At 43.3% G+C, this 23388-nt stretch overlaps 1 protein-coding gene across 1 annotated transcript in view; it reads right to left on the bottom strand.

Annotated features, from left to right (window-relative positions):
• The window catches only part of LOC115180120 (staphylococcal nuclease domain-containing protein 1), a 317205-nt gene extending 294022 nt beyond the window's left edge, over positions 1-23183 (bottom strand). Inside the window, exons 1-9 of the mRNA XM_029742020.1 lie at positions 22947-23183; positions 17291-17440; positions 14903-15023; positions 14524-14605; positions 11075-11235; positions 10050-10141; positions 8688-8846; positions 8261-8367; positions 4569-4659 (exon numbers count right to left, since the gene is read on the bottom strand). Of these exons, the coding sequence (XP_029597880.1) occupies positions 4569-4659; positions 8261-8367; positions 8688-8846; positions 10050-10141; positions 11075-11235; positions 14524-14605; positions 14903-15023; positions 17291-17440; positions 22947-23159 (1176 nt within the window). The 5' untranslated portion in view covers positions 23160-23183. The remainder of the gene's footprint in view (positions 1-4568; positions 4660-8260; positions 8368-8687; positions 8847-10049; positions 10142-11074; positions 11236-14523; positions 14606-14902; positions 15024-17290; positions 17441-22946) is intronic.
• Between the last annotated feature and the right edge of the window lie 205 nt (positions 23184-23388).

The following is a 23388-nucleotide window of genomic DNA, read 5'->3' as shown; positions in this document are numbered from 1 at the left end:
TAGAAAGCTAGAAGTGGCTTGTGCTAGAAAAGGTTGGAGACCCCTGCTCTAAGCACAGACCCTGGTGGTAGAGAGGTGCTGTCACCTGGTGGCCACTACTAGCATGACATCTGCAGTGTCCAGGATACATATCAGGACCACTGCATTTACCTGTCATTCATCTCGTTTTAAAAAGACTGGTGGTGATGTGATGCAGCAACACCAATAATGTATAGGCATATAGATGTGAAAAGAACTGCAGTACTGCATCAAGACACAGAGTAGCCTTTCCAGAGACGTCCTCTCTTGCGCCTCTACACATGCAGTAGCTACGTCATCAGGTGTGCAGATAGCCCTACTCTGGCATACACGTGCGAGAAACAAATCGTCACATTCGCATCACTTCCATTGTTAGGGCAAATCCGTGTGGAGGTTGGTCCTAGTCAACAGTACCCTGCATATCAGCAGCTTATATTGTCCAGTCTTTAACCCAATAGCCAGGAATACCATCCTTTCCTTGAAGATGAACTATGCAGAAATCACTCAGCCATTTCCTGGCTGTTAAAATTCTAATAGTTCGCTTAATTTCTGTTTATTTGACAAAACAAGCAACTATAGTGTAGAGAATCACTGTACCATCTAAACGGCTGTGAAATGTCTTTTACATAACCCAAAATATTGTGTTTCAGCTGGTGTACAAAACCGAAAGTAAAAGATGCAAAAACTAACAGGAAGCATAGAAATATCACACATAGAACTGATCTACCACTTCTTAGACCTGCTTTCAACGAGAATGACAGATCTAGAACTAACATTTCAATGTGAATTTGGTCAGGTCACCCAAAAAATGACATATTGCAGCTTTAAAGGGCATTTACAACACTAGTATGGCCTCTCCATCTACACTGATGTGAGAAAGAGTTTCAAACTATTGACAGACATGGAGCCAGTTGTCCCCTGTCCCTCCGTGACAGTGACAGGCCTCTGATGGAGACAGGTTTTCCACCACATCACTTTCATCCATCACGTCCTCTCTCAGGGCAGCTGGTCACAAGGGAGACAAGAGGAAGAAGAGAGGAGGCAGTTACAGCCTATTGGGACGTAGCCTACCTACCAGTCCCAGCAAAGACAATGTGAGAGAGAGAAGGAGAAATAGAAGGTGAGAGAGATAAATAGAGAGGTGAGTGAGAAAGAGGGGGTATGAGAGAGTGGGGGGATGAGTCAGCATGTTTGACTCTGGGGACTGGAGTGGTATCCTACGAAGCGAGCTAGATTTACACAGGCTTTTCTAAAGGTAACCAGCTTCAGTTAGCTTCACACTCCAGGTCAGGCTTCATCCGTACTACGATGGTGGATATTGCTCGTCCACCTGCCACTAATTAACAGGCTTGTAACTGCACATGCATGTCGCACATAGCAAGTCAAACACCAAACTCTCCATTGATCCATCCTCCTTTGGCCGTCTCTCCTTCCAGTTCTCTGCTGCCAATGACTGGAACGAACTACAAAAATCTCTGAAACTGGAAACACTTATCTCCCTCACTAGCTTTAAGCACCAGCTGTCAGAGCAGCTCACAGATTACTGCACCTGTACATAGCCCATCTATAATTTAGCCCAAACAACTACCCCTTCCCCTACTGTATTTATTTATTTTGCTCCTTTGCACCCCATTATTTATTTTCTACTTTGCACTTTCTTCTACTACAAATCTACCATTCCAGTGTTTTACTTGCTATATTGTATTTACTTGGCCACCATGGCCTTTTTTGCCTTTACCTCCCTTATCTCACCTCATTTGCTCACATTGTATATACACTTATTTTTCTACTGTATTATTGACTGTATGTTTGTTTTACTCCATGTGTAACTCTGTGTTGTTGTATGTGTCGAACTGCTTTGCTTTATCTTGGCCAGGTCGCAATTGTAAATGAGAACTTGTTCGCAACTTGCCTACCTGGTTAAATAAAGGTGAAATAAAAAATAAAAACATTGGGCGAATTAGTGCCACATTTTGATTTGTGCCCAAAATATATACAACAGAATTCTTGCCAATTCAGCAGGCTATGGTGTGAAATAGGCTTTTTAGAAGCCGTCTTTATGACTTATCATTAATGCTGTCCTTGGTGTGCTTATCAATGTACGACCACTCCCCCCCATGCCTAGCAATATTTGTTTTCATTAAGTCATACAAAAGTGTTACATTACATAAAGTTTAAAATGCATTCTGTCATTACTAAATGTGTAATGTGATATATTTTAACATTATTAAAAAAAAAAAAAAATGGAATTAAAAAATGTATGTCTTCCTCAAACTAAGAGGATGATGACTCAATCTTTGCAAGAGAGGAAATCTGACTTCATTGGTCCTCAACTCGCAGCTCAGTCATTTCATTCAGGATAAATGGATTTAGCCCCGAGTTAGCCTGCCCCGGAGCAGGTTAGATCTGAAGAATTTGTTGCCATAGAAACATACCTAGCTAAAAGTTGAGTTACTTTGTATTACTGGTTCTCTCTAGTTGAACTCCGAGTTGACCAAAGTTAGCTCGCCAACTCTTCAAACCTGCTTCGTATGATACCCTTCTGGGCTGCTCTCTCTCTGAACTCTATCCATCCCTTCCCAGAAAAATTACGAGGGACAAGCGGAGAAGGACTGGGAAGGAGAGTATGACAGGAAAGTTGACAGGCTGCAATGTCATGGGACCAATGGAACAAAGAGAGTACAGCAAATGAGAATTCAAGGTGCCCAAACCAAACAATCCAATGAGGATGTTAAGCGAGCCCAACTTGCCAATGCAAGTCCCGGGAGCTGACAACGTGACAAAACATTTTACCAGTTGACCACCGAACCGAACGATGAAAGTCGCCACAAAACCAACACCTATCTATCCCACCACACCATCTGGGGGTAGTCTACAAAGGCAGTTTGAAAAAGCCAAGGTGACATTTTACAATAAACGCAGCGTCGCCAAGAGGGGCTTGCCTCAAAAAAGGCAACCCAATAATTCACTAATCCCTAAACAAATTTGCTAACATGCTGCTGCCTTGAGGCGGTGGGCCTCAGTGTTACTCCGACTACTCCCATTCTGAGAACAGCAGGAGGGGAGGAAGAGATGGGGAACCATGCTGGGAACCGGCACAAGGGCTCATCCCTCTACTGGGGAACTGAACCTGCCTGTCTGCAAAAACAACACACAGGGAAGGAAATACTCAATTCCACCCCCTTCCCCTCCCTCCTTTTCTTTATCACTTTGTGTGTCTAGCCCGCTATCAGTCACTCCCCTCTATCCCCCCCATATCTCTCTCCCATTTCTCTCCCTCTACACCCTTCACCCCTCCCCAGCTTCCACCCCCTGGACTCGGGGAGATCTGAGGGCAGCCGAAGCCAATGCATAAATGTTTGATCCTTTTTTCAGCACAAGAGTCTTCTGACTCAGGGGAAAAACGCACTAACTTAGCTAGTTTTTGTGTGCGTGTGTAGATTTCTTTCGCAAACTCATTCTGTAAGTAGATCGCTGCGACGGCAACACCTTTTATGTAACCAAAGGCTAGCCATGAATATTTCAAGGACTTAAAAGTCCAGCCACCGGATCTGAAAAAAAAATAAGCAGATCATAAAAGCTACTACTTTAGGGAATTAAATCAACTTGCTTTGTGTGTCACCTAAAGAAAATAGATTGTCCAAAGGAAGACCATACCGCGGGCTCAATTGGGAATATAAACAGACAAACTAGGTAAGAGACCCAACTTCTGAATACTGGGAGTACTTAAAGCTACAGTCTGGGATTTTGGAAGCTGTTCAACAGGTAATTTAAATTCCTTTATTCTTAAAGGATTTTGCTGTTTTTGGAATCCCAGACTGCAGCTTTAAGGGTAACACTAAAACAATGATAGAGGCTATAATGTGTCCTCTTATAACAGCAATAAGGCCAAGCCACATTACTGGCTCCGTCTTACTTAGTAGGAAGTAATGGACTCTGACAAGGCCAGGTCTGGGATTCATTCAAAGGCAGTTTCCTCTGTGATATTAAGACAATAATCATTTCTCCTGCCGTATACCAATAACATCCAGAACTAATATCCCGTCCCGTGTCTCCGAGTGGAGCTGGAACGTTCTGGGAACTTAGGAGAGACGACAGGCGATTCTGCAGTCATTTGGCCAGGGAGGGAGTGTTCAAGGTTACTGCTAAAGCGCTTCCTCTTTGTACCTCTGTGCTGGGAGGTTTTTGTTGGGGGGGGGGGGGGCACATAGTTTGTCAGAGCTCTCAAGCACTGGTCCTGCTTTTGGTGCAGTGCTATGACAAAAATATGAAATAAACAGTTGTGGAAATACTGCAGTAAGCACAGCCATGGAGGTAGCCAGGGAAACATCCCCTAACAACCAAAGCAAAGTTAGTCTCATGGATTGAACACAGACTGTGTACCATTAAGAAAGCATCTCCTTTTCCCCTCTACCGTCACTCGCTTCCAAATTCATGAAAGGGAGTGAACAAGGGCAGAGGGGAAGGGGACGACCTTTTGGATTGGAATGCAACCCCAGTCCTAACCCTCCTGAAGCCGTGAAGTATGCAGGCCTGCAGGGTCTTCTTACCTTGGCCACAAACTGCCTGTCCTTCTGGTCCATGTTGGCTGTGGGGGCTACGTAGTCCTTCCAGATACGCACTTTACGTTCTTTAGCAGATCTAATAAACAAAAGGATGACTCAGTTAGAAGGGGGATATGTCAACAAAAAGAGGAGAGGAAACAAACAGAAGAGCAATCATCAATGAAGATGTGACGACCTTGGGTGAATGGTGATGTGAAAAGCAGGAGATCTGTTCAAAAGAAAAATGAAGGTGGAAAAAACATCCTTTCATACAATTCTCAGTAAATATCAAAACATCCTTTCATATACTGAACAATGTATAAATGCAACAATTTCAATGATTTTACTGAGTTGTAGTTCATATGAAGGAAATCAGTCAATTGAAATAAATTCATTAGGCCTTAATCTATGGATTTCACGACTGGGCATGGGCGGGCCTGGGAGGGCATAGGCCCACCCACTGGAGAACCTCACTAAAGGGCTTTATTACAGACAGAAAAACTCCTGTTTCATCAGCTGTCCAGGTTGCTGTTTCAGACGATCCCGCAGGTGAAGAAGCCAGATGTGTAAACACGCCAGCCCAGGATCTCCACGTGGTCTGCGGTTGTGAGGCCGGTTGGACGTACCGCCAAATTCTCAAAGAGACATTGTAGGTGGCTTATGGTAGACAAATTAACATTAAATTCTCTGGCAACAGCTCTGGTGGACATTCCTGCAGTCACCATGGCAATTGAACTCTCCCTCAAAACTTGAGACATCTGTGGCATTGTGTTGTGTGACAAAACAGGACATTTTAGAGTGGCCTTTTGTCGCCAGCACAAGGTGCACCTGTGTAATGATCATGCTGTATAATCAGCTTCTTGATATGCCACACCTGTCAGGTGGATGGATTATCTTGGCAAAGGAGAAAGGCTCACTAACAGGGATGTAAATACATTCGTGGATAACATTTTAGAGAAAATCTTTGTGCATATGGAACATTTCTGGGATCTTTTATTTCAGCTCATGAAACATGGGACCAACACTTTACATGTTGCGTTTATATTTTTGTTCAGTATATATACACTTCCTGATAATTAATACAAATACACATGTTGATTATATGATTCTTAGTAAAAATTATAAAGGCAAAATATAAAGGCAATATCCTTCCTGTTTGGCCCTGTCCGGGGGTATCATCAGATGGGGCCACAGTGTCTCCTGACCCCTCTTGTCTCAGCCTCCAGTATTTATGCTGCAGTAGTTTATTTGTCGGGGGGCTAGGGTCAGTCTGTTATATCTGGAGTATTTCTCCTGTCTTATCCGGTGTCCTGTGTGAATTTAAGTATGCTCTCTCTAATTCTCTCTTTCTCAGAGGAGGACCTGAGCCCTAGGACCATGCCTCAGGTCTACCTGGCATGATGACTCCTTGCTGTCCCCAGTCCACCTGGCCGTACTGCTGCTCCAGTTTCAACGGTTCTGCCTGCGGCTATGATACCCTGACCTGTTCACCGGACGTGCTACCTGTCCCAGACCTGCTGTTTTCAACTCTCTAGAGACAGCAGGAGAGGTAGAGATACTCTCCATGATCGGCTATGAAAAGCCAACTGACATTTACTCTTGAGGTGCTGACTTGTTGCACCCTCGACAACTACTGTGATTATTATTATTTGACCCTGCTGGTCATCTATGAACGTTTGAACATCTTGGCCATGTTCTGTTATAATCTCCACCCGGCACAGCCATAACCGGACTGGCCACCCCTCATAGCCTGGTTCCTCTAGGTTTTGGCCTTTCTAGGGAGTTTTTCCTAGCCACCATGCTTCTACACCTGCATTGCTTGCTGTTTGGGGTTTTAGGCTGGGTTTCTGTACAGCACTTTGAGATATCAGCTGATGTAAGAAGGGCTATATAAATAAAGTTGATTTGAATAGGCCAACATAAAAATAAGCACTTCCCATCATCTGATATTAAATATTTTCATGATGCGTTTCAATCCAGAATATGAAATCAAATCCATCAAATCCATGCTAAAACGACTCAAAGACGAACGATAATGACATGCAAAGACGGCTCAATTGATATTGAGGGTGAAAGTTCCACATCTCCAGCTGTGCTGGATTCAGACCAACTACAATACTGATTTATGCCTGGTCAATTACTTCAATTTCCTGCCTCCCTCGGGGTACTCACTGATCTGTACGTACATAACTTACGTGAGATTTCAGAGTTTTTTTCTGGATCAAAAAGGGGGCATGGCAGCTGAGAGAAAAATGGCCAGTTTTAAAGCTAAATTCCTGCAATTCTCTGCACTTTGCCATGGCTAATGCTGTGTTCTTTTGCTCAAACATAAAATCAACAATGCTAAATTCATTGTTTTTGCAATTTTCCCTGACTGTCTATCCTTTATTTTGGTGATTGTTAGTTCTCAAATAAGAATATACACACACAAAAGTTTGGCATCACTTAGAAATCTACTTGTCTTTGCAAGAAAAGCTAATTTTGTCCATTAAAATAACATCAAATTGATCAGAAATACATTGTAATGTTGTAAATGACTAAACACCAGTCTCAAAGTCAACAGTGAAGAGGCGACTCCGGGACACTGGCCTTCTGGGCAGAGTTGCAAAGAAAAAGCCACATCTCAGACTGGCCAATAAAAATAAAAGATTAAGATGGGAAAAAGAACACAGACACTGGACAAAGGAACTCTGCCAAGAAGGCCAGCATCCCGGAGTAGCCTCTTCACTGTTGACTTTGTAACTGGTGTTTTGCGGGTACTATTTAATGAAGCTGCCAGTTGACCACTTGTGAGGCGTCTGTTTCTCAAACTAGACACTAATGTACTTGTCCTCATGCTCAGTTGTGCACCGGGGCCTCCCACTCCTCTTTCTATTCTGGTTAGAGCCAGTTTGCGCTGTTCTGTGAAGGGAGTAGTACACAGCGTTGTACGAGATCTTCAGTTTCTTGGCAATTTGTCGCATGGAATAGACTGACGAGTTTCAGAGGAATGTTCTTTGTTTCTGGCCATTTTGAGCCTGTAATCGAACCAACAAATGCTGATGCTCCAGATACTCAACTAGTCTAAAGGACAGTTTTATTGCTTCCTTAAAATCAGAACAGTTTTCAGCTGTGTTAACATAATTGCAAAAGGGTTTTCTAAGGATCAATTAGCCTTTTAAAATGATGAACTTGGATTAGCTAACAACGTGCCACTGGAACACAGGAGTGATGGTTGCTGATAATGGACCTCTGTATGCCTATGTAGATATTCCATAAAAAATCTGCCGTTTCAAGCTACAAAAGTCATTTACAACATTAACAATGTCTACACTGTATTTCTGATCAATTTGATGTCATTTTAATGGACAAAAACATTTCTAAGTGACCCCAAACAGTTGTGTGTGTGTGTGTGTGTGTGTGTGTGTGTGTGTGTGTGTGTGTGTGTGTACATATATTTTACACTGCAAGCCTTTTTCCGGTAAGCATGCCATTTTGTCCTCCAATCCAACCTTTGTCAGATCACTGACAAAGTTCTGTCAGTCTCACTTCGAGTTAGAAAGAAATGACTCATTTCTAAAGTATTCACACTTAGCCACATGCCCTAATTGGTTGGTTAATAAAACGGTTGAGGATAATGATGGTTGTGGTCACATTCACAGATTGACCGTGTTGCGACGTATGTTGCGGTAGTGGTTTTGGTTGGGGAAGGGACTGACTTTTCTCCGGCCCGGAGTTTCTCTGCCCCCTGGGTGTAGACGGCCATGGACCAGTCCACACAGCGGGCGAACCCTTCCTTCAGCAGCAGCTCTGTGATGTTCCCGTTCTGGAGATGAAACAAGGACAGAACATAGAATAGAGTACAATACTTTATATGATACACTATTTATAGAGTTGACTACTATTGAGGAAACAAAGATAAGAGTAAGTTCGACAGAAAGGTATACATTGCCTGCCCTCACACACATTCAGAGAACCTCATACAATGTGAGGTGTTGAGTACAGTTTAGAGCAACAACCTCAGACTTCCGCAACGTTCAAAATTATCCTTCCTTGCCCTCTGGCATACAGCGACAGTCTGAGCTACCAGCCTTGGCATATAGTACAATGCCCAGGGGTTATAGGTGAGGGGTCAGTCAGTCTCACCGGGTGGAGGACGGTACCCAGGATGACCTGGTTGGGGCAGCTCTCCAGGATGATCTGCACGTCCCTCTGGAGCAGACGCGACTCCGTGAAGAACTTGGCCTCGGCAGCGAAGGGCTCTGGCGACTCCGTGCCGTCCGCCTCGCGCTTGAACGTCGGACACTGGAGAGAGGATATATAGAATGTAATATGCCATTTAGGAGACCCTTACCCAAAGCAACTTCTAGTACAGGGAGTGCATTTATTTGCGTATGTGATCACAGCAGAAGTGGAACCCACGACCCTGGCATTACTCTGACCAGCTGAGCTACACAGGACCAAGACGGAGAATACACAAAATAGAGGAAATATCTGGGAAACTAGAGACACATTCATGACATACAAAACTAGATATGGGAGAGCAGAGCAGAGCTGGGAGATTGGGTACTAAAACACCAAGCAGACAGAGAAGAACAGCTTCAAACAGCTGTAACATCTTAAGTGTGAGATGGGAAAGACTGGTTATCTGCAGTGGGCCGTTGGTAAAAACTCTGAGTCATAGAAAAAGATGGATGGACAAATAGGGAAGTAACAAAGGAAAATCCCAACATCATTTCCATCTCACATACCTTATGAGTCAGGAAGTGATAGACGTAGTACGATTAGTTAACCCCTGCAGAAACATATAGGGATATTCCCAGTGGTGGAAAAAGTACCCAATTGTCATACTTGAGTAAAAGTAAAGATGCCTTAATAGAAAATGACTCAAGTAAAAGTCACCTAGTAAAATACTTGAGTAAAAGTATTTGGTTTCAAATACACTTAACGATCAAAAGTAAAATGTCATTTGTAAAATATACTTAAGTATCAAAAGTAAAATTATAAATCATTTCAAAATTGCTTATATAAAGCAAACCACTCAGCACCATTCTCTTTTTATTTACAGATAGCGAGGGGCACACTCCAACACTCAGACATACTTTACAAAACAAAGCAAGTGTTAAGTGAGTCCCCCCAGATCAGACGCTGTAGGGATGACCAGGGATGTTCCCTTGGTAAATGTGTGAATTAGACCATTTTCCTGTCCTGCTAAGTATTCAAAATGCAATGAGTACTTTTGGGTGTCAGGGAAAATGTATGGAGTAAAAAGTACATCATTTTCTTTAGGAATGTAGTGAAGTAAAAGTTGTCAAAAATATAAATAGTAAAGTACAGATACTTCTTAAGTAGTTTTTTGGGGTATCTGTACTTTAAAGTATTTTACACTACTGGATATTCGCTAATCAAATCAGAAGGAATATATGCTATGGTCTATAAAAGGATATAAAAGTTGACCATACACACAACCACATATCCTATGGTCATAGTACGGTCAAAGAGACTGACCTTGACCCCAGAGAGCATGACCGTGACCAGGTAGTAGTCGGGCAGGAGCAGGGCACGGACCACGCTACCGTCGCGCACGTGCTCAATGACGGCTGAGGAGGAGAGACGAGGGTCAGAAATAAAGTATTCATACATTCAATTGAAGCTTTTAATACGATGAAACCATCTGTTTCCACAAGGGTAAACATTCTACTATGACCTCATCATTCAGTTTTATAGGTTCTACCAGCTTTAGAGTAAAGCAGACTCAGTCCTACACAGAGCCAGCGCTACAGTAGATTCATAGAATTAGGAACAAGAATACTCATTTAAATAGGATCTCTGTGGATTCAGTTCTGTACTGTGTTATGCCTTAAAAGTCAGTGGTCAAATGTATCCATCTACAGGATGACCTTCACCCCATTCCTCTACTCTATGGAGGGTGTTTACAGTACATGTTGTTGATTACATACTGCTCTGGTGGGTTACAGAATGATGTCTTCTGTCACTCTTCTTCTGTTGTCACCCTGACCACCAAAAATGACTCTTTTGGTGTGAAAGCCAGATACATTTGAGCTGTAAATCGTGTTTTGTGTGTTTGGGGGCTGAATGAACGCAGTCTGATGAGGTGATCCGCCATAATCCAGACCGGGGAAATAAGTATTCCGATTCCGGGCCACCGGAACTCAATGGAGGGAACATTTAAAGCGATTTGGCTGGATTGCTAGTGCCCATTTAAAAACTGCAGGGACGGTCTCGCTGAATGGTAAAAAACCTTCCACACCATTTCTCCATTCAATTAAAGGGAGTGGCCGTTAGCTGCGGTGGCGCGGACAGAATGGAGAAAAACACATTAGAGGGGGTGAAAGTCACATAATGAGCCCATGAGGTGCCGTCTAGGGAGCCATTACATGCCAGATATAGATATGGAGGCATCGGAGGGGGTAAACTCCAGCAAAAATTGTGGATTATGCAGCTGTGTGTGGTGTGCACACAGGGTCTTCTAATAAGGAATGATGAGGTGTGTGTGTGTGTGTTAGCCCTACCATTGACAGGTTTCTGGTGCATGGAGTCAACAAAGTTGCGGGGGTTCTCGATTATGTACTTGAGGTCGCGTATGGTGTTGGTGCCTCCGCCCTCCGTCCACATGCCCTTCTTGGAGGCCTTGGCCTGGTCCTCCAGGTCACACAGTCTAGCCTGATCTGGACTACACACACCAGGACAAGAGAAGAAGTGGTTAGTATATAACGCACAGGCCGAGGTTTCAAACTATAGTAAAGTAGCTGGAACAGATCTTAGAGACAATGGAAATGATTATTTTTGCTGATACAGCGCCCACTCCCAGCACAGTGCCTTGTTAGGGCTAGCATCTACTGATGCTAGCTAACCTCCTGTTACTGGTCCACTTCTCTATATTATCAACTGGGCCTTAGGGGGTAAGTGCCAGCCTCTCAGGGTGTGCTAGTCCTGGAACTGCATGGCCACTAGTTAGTAGTTCTAGCGGCACTGAGTTCTACCACCGCCCCTCAGGCTAAACTGATGAGACTGGCTAGGTGGACCTACAACGCAGTTCTGCTGTGTTGTGCTTTTTAAATCCTTTCAGATAAATTAGGGTCAAAAAGAGCAATGGTTCCCAGATGTATGGTTATGCTTTCATGAGCCACACCAATTCAATAAAGCAGTTTTTCTAGAGCCACAAAATTAGCATTTAGCTGTGACACGAGGGCCAGTGGCCACCTAATACTTGGAGGATACGCAATGGTTGATCAACCAAAAACATAAGGGAGATTCAGGGTAAAACTTTTTAGGCACCACAACTTCCCCCATTTGCCTAAACACCAACATGAGTTTCAGACACCTGGTAGATGGCCAAGTACACAACTCCCCAGTTTCACTTCCATCTGCATGGAGGTTCAGCCTGTTGACAACCAGATTGTCAGTTTGGGCCTCTAACAAAGATCAGAAGGCTCTTTGAAGACAACATGGCACTCAACTCCCTCAAGCAGGCAAGGCGGGTGATATGTCTCAATTAATTCCACGCTAGTTCAAAACAAAAATGGCGACTTATCTTGAAAGACCATCAGCGTTTTCCGCCTTTTTTCCCCCTTTTCTTAATTGTTTTCCGTCGTCGTGTGAAGACTTTAAACAAGTTTTTTGTGGACTGGAGAAGGGAGGCTTGCCCATGACTGATATGAGAAATGGAGAGTGAGATAGTGGGACTGGGTTCTTTGTTGAAATGTGCACTGTGTAAATTGAGCCTTTTTACATTGATGCTGTCTGAAAGGGAGAGTGGGTGCTAGGTTTAGAAAGAAAGCGGCACAAAGTGGTACTCAATTAAAACACGTCACACGCACAAAGAAGAGAGAGTCTGAGTGTTCTGAAACAGCTCCTAATTGGAGCATTGGACTGGCGCCCAACAACACCAGTACATCTTCCCCCCATTCCTTCCTCAACTGTTCTAGACACAAATCCCAACTGAAATAAAACTGTTTCTTGCTTACCGAAGCAAGAATAGAGAACATTAACTTTCTGGGCCAGACTAAAAAGCCTACAGAAAGTCAATTGCACTTAAGCTACTTAGGACTAACAGCACAAACCACAGATTGAGGCTGTGCCAATTCCCTATAGTGTAGTGCACTTATTTTGACCAGGGCCCATAGGGCTCTGGATAAAGGTAGTGCACTATGTAGGGAATAGGGTACCATTTGGGATGCAGTTTGGGGCAAGCCCAGATACTGAACGGACACAGCGAGATACTGCGAGAATGCAACTAGGCTGACGATCAGAGATCAATGAAGACACAGGAGGTAGCCTACCTGGTACTGTGTGAGGAGATAATGTAAAATCATTCCTTCACTAAATATATTTATATTTAGGTCACAGCACTGTAGCTGGAAAGATGGGGCTGAAACTTATTTCTAAAACTCAAAAACAGAGAGACGTCTTTTTTTCAACCATTTTTGTAACATCAACCCACAGACAGGCAGCACTTTTTTTTTCTTTTTTTACTTTTAGGCTATAGCCTAGTTGTCGATTTGTAGGCCTAGGCTTGGTACCTATGACATTTCTACAAGTGTATCTAGCACCGAAAATCTGCAAAACACAGCAGACAGAAACAGAACCACTGGACATTGAAGACCGTGATTCAGAAGAGGTGTCCCTCAACAGTTCAGCCACTCCACTGAGGATCACAGTTTAAAGGATCAATAGTTGTGGAGCAGTGGTACCAATGCGAATTTGGATTCCCTTACCGCGGTCGGTGTGGTTACAGAAACCACAACGCCCCCCTTCCCTCTTTCAGTAATCTAACAAAACAGCCACAGTCTGAGAGACAACCTACTTTCTCATTGGCCAGGAGGAGCCTGCCAAAATCCTCAGTCAGTGGTGGTGGCCCCATGGCTGGGTTCCCTTGGAAGAAACAGAAAGTGTTTGAAGAGGAGATCTGTGTAGTGTAATTGTGTGTGAGTGTGCCCCAGCAGCTTGCCGTAGCAGTGAGGAGAGGATGGTTGGCACGCGGCCCGGGCCTTCTGTTAATTAGCTCCTGGCATAGTTTGGGCGCCACGGACAGCCAGGTTCGGAACATGTGCTCGCCCGCTCCTTTTAAAATCATCATCGCCCTCCGATCGGGATGATCGTCAAGAGCAATCGCCAGGCTAATGAATAAGGGTCTGCTCGTCTCCCAGCCCTCCCACCATAATAGCCACCCTATTTGGGCCAAACGACAGCCTGCGTAGAGGCGTTTACATTAAAGCCTGTTCCAAGCCATTGCGTGGAATACTTGAAACGAGTCATTAGGTCCAAAATATGCAGGCAGGCCATTTATTTATTCATCTGGTACCCACAGTGAAAACAGGGTTTACAGCACTGAACTCCTGTAGTGCCCAGTCAAGCCCACTAGGGGGCGATCAATCACAGAGGTAAAAGGGTGTTTTGGGACAGTTATTAGAGCGGAAAGCTTTATGTTATGTATGACAGAGGCTTTTGAGACTGCCGATCAGTGGGAAAGCATCAATGTTACTGCAGGGCAACACTGCCACCACCTGGACTCACACCTTAACTGAAACCCTCAAGTGGGGGGAGAAGGGGGGGGGGGGTTCTATGTGCAGTGGCATTGTGTCATCAATAATACATGCAGCCCACTGTGACATCAAGCTAGCGTAGTGATAGTCACACTATTTTCTAATCTATATCATTGTGCAAGTGTTGTATTGTGACATCACACTTCAGTGGCATCACAGCAAGTGGACAGTGTGCTGATGTCACAATAGGGAAAGAATCAAAGATGTCACAGACAGATGACTGATGTTAAGTCCATCATCTTACAAATGTAACAACGGCAAATTCTACTGTGACAAATTGACTGCATTGTGTTCCCTGGTTACCACCACTTCAAATCTCCATGGGGCTGATTAAAGCCTTGGTAAATCAATCAACACCCTGTTAAAAGACTGATGCACCCTGTTGCTTGTGATATCACAGCACTGCTGAGTCTTACTTGTTGCCCCGGATTCCTTCCCTGCGGACGGTGGCGAGGCCCTCGTTCACCAGAGATTCAGCAATGTTCTCGCCAGTGGTGTCTAGAGAAAGAGAGACAGACAAAGGATTTAACACTCAAAAGAAATAGAGACAGAGTTTTAGTAAAGGACAAAGTGGGTTGTATGATGTATAAAGCACAGTGGAGGGTTCATGCATGAAAAAGTCATTTCACTCAATCAACGCAAACGCAGTCAATTCAAGGAGGGAATTGAAATCCTATCCCTGTGGGATATAGACAAATAGTGCACCAGTGATGTAGTGATGTTTTTCCCCGACTAGTAGTAACTCTGGTCTTTATTTGTGGCTAGGCCTGTGAAAGTGTCTGGTGGTCTTCTCACCTCTGCCCAGGTACACCATGCCGTATTCTCTGCCCAGAGCAGTCTTCACCTCCACTGTGAAGCATACCTCCTTCCCAATCAGCATCTTGCGCAGGAACTCTCTGGCCTGGAAGGCATAGGGCTGCAAGGGAAAGAAGACAGATTGACCCGTTGATTATGGCAATGTTATACCACTAGGGGCACTAAATAATCAATCACCCACAATTCATCTACAGACCCTGACCATAGAGATAGGAATCATCTTTGCCATTATTGCGTCTGTGACCGCAAGGGCAGCGCAATCTCCATTTTGAAGTAGTTAATTTCACTATTTCACAATTGGCTGATCCCTCCTGATGACCCAGTTGGACATGACTCCAACAGAGTCACCAGGAGGGATCAGCCAATGAAGTTGGATGTACCACCCAGTTAACTACATTAAAAATGGTGGAAGGCCTCAAATGTCGCCGCCCATGCTAATACGGCATTTTGGCCACCAGCAGCCTCTATCATCCTCTATGACACTGACCAAAAACGACCATTTCTTATTTTCCCTTATAAAAAGGAAGGCAGATGGGACACAGAGTGCATTTGGAAAGTATTCAGACCCCTTGACTTTTCCACATTGTTATGTTACAGCCTTATTCTAAAATATATTAAATAGTTTTTTCCCCCTCAATCTACACACAATACCCCATAATGACAAAGCAAAAACGATATTAAAAATAAACTGAATTATGACATTTACATAAGTACTCAGACCCTTTACTCGATACTTTGTTGAAGCACCTTTGGCAGCGATTACAGCCTTGAGTCTACTTGGGTATGACGCTACAAGCTTGGCACACCTGTATTTGGGGAGTTTCTCCCATTCTTTTCTGCAGATCCTTTCAAGCTCTGTCAGGTTGGATGGGGAGGGTCGCTGCACGGCTTTTTTCAGGTCTCTCCAGAGATGTTCGATCTGGTTCAAGTTCGGGCTCTGGCTGGGCCAATCAAGGACATTCAGACTGCTGCATCATCTTGGCTGTGTGCTTAGGGTCGTTGTCTTGTTGGAAGGTGAACCATTGCCCCAGTCTGAGGTCCTGAGCGCTCTGGAGCATGTTTTCATCAAGGATATCTCTGTACTTTCCTCCGTTCATCTTTCCCTTGATCCTTACTAGTCTCCCAGTCCCTGCTGCTGAAAAACATCCCCACAGCATGATGCTGCCACCACCACCACGCTTCACCGTAGGGATGGTGCCAGGTTTCCACCAGATGTGACGCTTGGCATTCAGGCCAAAGAGTTCAATCGTGGTTTCATCAAACCAGAGAATCTTGTTTCTCATGGTCTGAAAGACCCTTTAGGTGCTTTTTGGCAAACTCCAAGTGGGATGTCATGTGACTTTTACTGAGGAGTGGCTTCCATCTGGCCACTCTTAACATAAAATGTCTGATTGGTGGAGTGCGGCAGAGATGGTTGTCCTTCTGGAAGGTTCTCTCATCTCCACAGAGGAACTCTGGAGCTCTGTCAGAGTGACCATTACAATCTTGGTCAACTCTGACCAAGATCCTTCTCCCCCGATTGCTCATTTGGCCGGGCAGACAGCTCTAGTAAGAATCTTGATGATTACAAACTTCTTCCATTTAAGAATAATGGAGTCCACTGTGTTCTTGGTCCCCTTCAATGTTGCAGATATTTTTTGGAACCCTTCCCCAGATCTGTGCCTCAACATAATCCAGTCTCGGAGCTCTACGGACAATTCCTTCAACCTCATTGATTGTTTTTTGCTCTTACATGCACTGTCAACTGTGGGACCTTATATAGACAGGTGTGTGTGCGCGCCTTTCCAAATCATGTCCAATCAATTGAATTTACCACAGACGGAGTTGTAGAAACAAGGATGATCAATGGAAATAGGATGCACCGAAGCTCAATTTCGAGTTTCAGAGCAGAGGATCTGAACACTTACGTAAATAAGGAATTTGATTTTGATACATTTGCAAACATTTCTAAAAACCGTTTAATTTGTTATTATGGGGTATTGTGTGTAGATTGATGAGGATTTATTTTTATTTAATCCATTTTAGAACATAACGTAACAAAATGTGGAAAAAGTGAAGGGGTCTATACTTTCTGAATGCACTATATATGCTTTACTAGACAACAAGTATCATATATCAGCGATTACATAACTGTCACTGCAGGTGGAACCTGATCGAAGAACACCCAACGCTTTTTCTTAGACAACCCCGAGATAACACTCCACCCTAATTATGCTGCTCCCGAAAGTGAAAGCATCGTCTCCATGTAGCCACCTGAAATTCATTTTTTCCCTTATGCATCTCAATACAACGTCTACCCCCCCCCTCACTCTTCTTCATGAATGGACCAGCCCACTGTCAGTGATTGGTTGAAGTGCTTCAACTCACCTCGTCAGGGGTGTCCTTTTGGTCGGGCTGGCTCTGGGGGGCGCGGCGAGCTAGCGCTCCGGTACGGATGTTGCTCAGGTTGATCTGACGCTCCGGGGGCGGGCCTCCCCGTGGCTGGCCCCGCACGATTATTGCACATCCTGACAAGACCTGGAAGAGAGGAACGTCACAGTAAATATTAGCATTAGGCTATTAGGGGAAAGACCAGGGTTATTTGCATTGTAGCAGTGGTAGGTAAGACCAGGCACAACAATTATTAGAATGTCTATAAGCTAATCGGAGACTGTTAATGGGCTGATATGGAAGTAGAGGTTTTGGTAGTGCTTATTATTTTCACAAATTCTCTCAGAACTCAACCCTGTTCCATGGAGGTGGAGGAAAAACAGTTGTGGTGAAAGAATGACTGTATATAGTCTAGTTGTAGCAGTAGTAGTAGTAGTAGTAGTAGTAGTAGTAGTAGTAGTAGTAGTAGTAGTAGTGATAATCGTAATAGCGGTAATAGTAATAGCGGTAATAGCAGTAGTGATAGTAATAGCAGTAGTGATAGTGGTAATAGTAATAATAGCAGTAGTGATAGTAGCACTAGTGATAGTAATAGCAGTAGTGATAGTGGTAATAGTAATAATAGCAGTAGTGATAATAGTAGTAGTAATAGCAGTAGTGATAACAGAAATAGTAGTAATAGCAGGTGTAGTAGCGGTAATAGTAGTAATAGCGGTAATAGTAGCAATAGCAATAGTGGTAACAGTAATATAGCAGTAACAGTAATAGCAGTAGCAGTAGTGATAATAGTAATGGTAATAGAAATAGCAGTAGTGGTAATAGAAATAGTAGTAGTGGTAATAGCAGGTGTAGTAGCGGTAATAGTAATAGCAGTAATAGTAGTAATAGCGGTAATAGTAGTAATTGCGGTAATAGTAGCAGTAGTAATTGCGGTAATAGTAGCAGTAGCAGTAGCGGTAGCAATAGCAGTAGCAATGGCAGTGAGTGGTAATAATGGCAGTGAGTGGTAATAATGGCAGTGAGTGGTAATAATGGCAGTGAGTGGTAATAATGGCAGTGAGTGGTAATAATGGCAGTGAGTGGTAATAATGGCAGTGAGTGGTAATAATGGCAGTGAGTGGTAATAATGGCAGTGAGTGGTAATAGTAGTAATAGTTGTAGTAGAGCCAGGCTTAGGATAGGCCTAACAGCCGTGACAGTGAATAGGTCTAGTGGTAGGTTGGTGTTGAGTGTTCAGTTCAGACAGGGTTTGACCCAATCAAAAACAAAGTGCCTATTCCTGTAGTGAGAAGTACTGTCAGACCAGCTTCAGAGGTGTATTCATTACAGAAACCGTTTTAGAACCAAACGGATGCAAACAGAGCAAAACAAGAGTTTATATCAGCCCAATTCGGGTAGGTCACTCCAGTTTCGCTTGCTTCTGTTTAAGAAACACAAAATCGTCGGAATTAATACACCCCAGATGAAGTATTGGGATCTAGAAAGATTTTCCCCACTAAAGTGCGACTCATTCCTCAGAACACCACTAGACAGAAAAGAAGGAACGGAAAGGGGCCTAAGCTCCAGTTGTGATTCATCACCAGCGGAAGATAAACGTTTTGCAACAGAATCCAAATAATGAATGCAGAGGAGGCTGGTGGGAGGAACTACAGGAGAACAGGTTCATTGCAATGGCTGGAATGGATTCAATGGAATGGTACCAAACACATGGAAACAATGTGCCATTGATTCCATTCCAGCCATTACAATGAGCTCGTCCTACCAGCCTCCTCTGAATGAATACACCCCTACTGTTTGCTCAAGGGCTGTGTTCCAATCTACACAGTGGCTTTGGCTTGCCTCCGTCTCCTTTCCTCCCAGACATACATTTGAAAGGGTTGGATAAGTGGAAATAGGCTAATATCGCTGTTCTGCTCAGGTTTGTAGCCATATGTGACAAAGAGCCAAGTCTTCAGGGAAGATCCCTCAACACCCAGACTACTATTCTCTGTGCTCTTCCATCTGACCCAGCCAGATGCTGCACAACAAATCATCTCCTCTAAAAATAACTCTTTAGGATTTATTTGAATTTAAACCTTTATTTAACTAGGCAAGTCAGTTAAGAATAAATTCTTATTTACAATGACGGCCTACCCCGGATGACGCTGGGCCAATTGTGCGCCGCCCTATGGGATTGATAATCACGGCCAGGTGTGATGCAGCCTGGATTTGAACCTGGGAGTGTTGTGACACCTCTTCTAATAAGATGCAGTGCCTTAGACCGCTGTGACACTCGGGAGACCCATATTTGACCTAAACCCTCCTAGAACGCTTGGGGAAAAAAACAAGTGACCCTCCCTTATACCCAAAATAATAATTAAAACAAAGTAGAAAGCAAAGAATGTGTCTATCATTTACCCTCATTTCTTGGACAGAACAGAGCCTTAGATATGCAGTTTTATAAACTGTTCTTTGTCCTGTAAGCATTACATGGCAATGCAGGAATTTTGATAGCTCAGGCCAGAAGGTTGTGGGTTCGCAGAGTGAAGGTAGAAAGATCTCCTTAATAGTAAAAGCATTGCATGACTATCATCATATTTGCAGGTCAGAGGGGAAAAAAAGCCTTATAAACCTTTCATGGAATTCTACATATTTGCTGAATATTTTTTGAATACGACACAAATTACCAAAATGACAGACAGAGCGATAGGCCGATGTGTTAATTTGATCAATTCTATAATTCTATTCTATCATATTTCTCCAACGCTAAATTCATCCGTCTTGCTTGCAACTAAACTGTCCCTGTTGGCAAATAATGAAATCTGAGACGTCATTAGGAATCTGAGCATGGTACTTTCAAAAGTTAGACCTACCTTTCCACTCCAGACAGAGTAGGCCTACCAACGCAAAAAATGTCAGCTTTAACTGCTGGCTACTTTTCTTCCATGGCTTAACCCAGTGAGAGAAGGTCACAAGTGTTTCCCTGAAAGCTGTCTGGGTTGAAACATCTTCTATTGTACAGAAAGTGAATATTTTAAATCAGTTGATAGTGACAGAATTTGATTACTTCCCAAACAAAGTCCATTTTTTCCTTCTTCTCGTCTATTGGGTGTAGCTCAGTCTCGAAATGTCAAAGCAACAAAACAATTATATCCCCATATGCATCGCCATCACATCTTTCCCAGGTGTTTTACAGCTCATTTCGAGCATAAAGCATTGCGGATCAAAGCGTTGTTATACATCACTTTATATCATGAGATTAGTTGTATTTTCTTCAAAATTAAGCTAACAAGGGGTAGGCCTGTACTTTTTCCCCATTGTCTTTAATAAAAGTTAGGCCTATGGCATACCCTCACATACCTCCTCAATTCTAGATTTTAACTTAACAGCCCTTCACTGACACAGAGGTAGGTTATTTAAAGAGTGCATGGTGGGTGGAGCAATTGCCTAATTTCATCTGTCAAACAGGTACGACTACCTCTTATTTCTTAAATAGGAAGAAATAGGCTACAATACAAAGCCCTCGTTGTTAGTAAAGTCTAATTAAAATGAAGACGATTGAAACGATAAATGATTACTCGAATTTGCCCACTTTCAGCACCATGAGCTGTCCATTTCCATGGCTGCAACTTCAAGTTTTAGCACCACAACAAAAGTTTGTTTAATCTGTCTTATTGTGAAGTCAATAACTGACAAATACATAATGGGCAAGAAACATTGTTTTTAACAAAATCAATTATAATAGTAGCAAGCTATCAAAGTTGACTTCCGGTCCTCATCTTCACACAAACTGAGCAGAAAATAATCTATAGGCTAGTCTGCACACAAGATGGTGCATTTTGCTGAAAATCAGAGATGAGGGGAGACATATCAATATATAGCCTAATAAGCAACTAATACTACAACACCGAGAACTATTGATATTTCATCAATTACATGACCCACCCCTGGACTAGATTTGTGTATATTTATTTATTACTAAACCCTCCACTTGACTGAAATTGAAAAAGCATGACCCTCCCCCATTTTCCTCCAGGTAACCAACCATTCTGTAAATGTCAATCTATCCCTTACTGTAACTACTGTCTCATACCACACACTTCCCTTATTCCCAAGGTGACCACTCGCTTGTTTACCCTCTCCAGAGGAAACATACGTCTAAGGGGGACATGTAGGCAGTGGCAGGCAGTCTATAATTACTGTATACTCAAAAAAGCAGGCCTTTCAGTCAGTAACCACAGTCGGTGGGAGAAGAATCCTACAGCTCTGAATTGTCTGAGTGTTGTATGATAGCATGTAGCCATATCTGCTGTAACTAGCCTTTACACATCAAACTAAATTAGATAAACTGTGGTCTGAATCTGATCACTGAAAATGCTTTTCAGGACATGACAGACACACAGAACATGTATCACCTCGAATACAAGCTGGAAACGGTATAGACTGGCCCACCGTGAGAGGAAGTAAAATTAATAATTGCCAAAAATCGGGAACGTGATTAAATGCAAGGCACAAAGTAACCCCAAACGATTTAGCAAGCCTAGTACTAGCCTCTAGAAATCGCTTAGATGTAGAATGAGACTGTGCATGCTAAATCATTTGGGGTTACTTTGGGCCACTGTAGCTATAGATACTACTACAACTGCTGCTTGCTTCCACTACCGAGGGAGTTTAAGGGGGGCGAGGAATACGTGTCAGTTTCTCGTGGTCGCTTCTGAGCAGCAGGACTTGCTGACCAAACTACACTGAAGGCAAAATGGTTCACCCGTTCGTTTGATATTTTTGCCACACTTTTTGGAAATAAGTAACTTATCTAATTCGTCTCAAACTAAAATATATTATTTTGATAGTGTCAATTGTTCGAGTTGATGGACATAGTCGAACGTGAAAGCTAGCTAGCTATGATAGTACACTAGTTAGCTAGCTAACCATTTGGATATTGCGTCTGGAGATTGGAATCAAAATACTGCTTGCTAGCTAACTTAGCTTCCAATCCAGAACCATAAATCAGAGTTGTTTAGCCACGACACAGCTGCACGCGCTCATCAGGACACGAACTTTGAACACTCCTAGCTAGTTAGCTATGTTAGTGCTGGTTTCTCTGACTACAGTACCTAGCTACATGAACCCCAAAGCCGAGGTCAACCAAGCAATTTTGCTAGGACAGGGGTCATGCTGCCACACCTGCCAACAATTAATGTGCAAAAAATGTTGTCTTGTTGCAACTTCACCTGGCTCCAGATAGAAACCTATTTTGCGAGTGTTTGAACTAACGTCAGGGTATTTTCCTAAACACCTCATTCAAGCACTTCTGTAGGACAACCAACTCTCTCTTGTTTGTTTGTTTCAAAAATAGTTTCATTGCGCAATGTTTACTACAGTAACGTTAGTTAGCACCTTTTACACAAACCCTGTCAGCTCCTCAATGTACGTTGCTAATCATAAACTGCTGCGGAATTGAGTCCATTTGTGGTACTAGTTAGCTAACGGTGTTAGCTAGCCAACATTGTCATTGAACACGACATTGAATTGTACTTTTCTAACAAGAAAAATCCCACGACAATGAGAAGTTGAATCCCCCACAAGTTGGCTATCGTAGCTAGCTCGTTAATCGAAAGCTAACAATCTGTTAGCATCATCCCTTGTCACACACTCTTCATCCATATGTTCCTACCATCTTGACTATTCCTCTCTGGAGCGCCGCAACCGGAGCAGGATTTGCCTGTGCCGAAACTGATGATGCCATGTCCACAAAGTTAGATACGCCGTTTAGGGGGAAACAGGTAAGGAGCCGGGAGTCCAAAGTGACTGTTCTATTGAAACCCAAGAGGAAAAGGCTGGATAACTGTGAACACACGCTATACCGGAAACACACGGTACCATGCATACACGTCAAAGAGTTACTTTTCCGGGTACAGGATTAGAAATGAATGGGGCAGATGGGGCTATTCCTTGGACGCGTAATCAGAGTGAAATAAGATCTTCCGGTGCATGTGGAGGTTAAACACGTCAGCATAGTATTACCCTGATAACGTTATCGTGGATGCCCCGAGCTCTTGACATGCAAAAACAGTACAACGTTATGTGGTCTATTCACCCAATGCAAATCAAATGTG

This window comes from Salmo trutta, chromosome 40 (genome assembly GCF_901001165.1).
Source record: "Salmo trutta chromosome 40, fSalTru1.1, whole genome shotgun sequence".
NCBI lineage: Eukaryota > Metazoa > Chordata > Actinopteri > Salmoniformes > Salmonidae > Salmo > Salmo trutta.
This window is presented reverse-complemented; position numbering and strand designations above follow the sequence as displayed.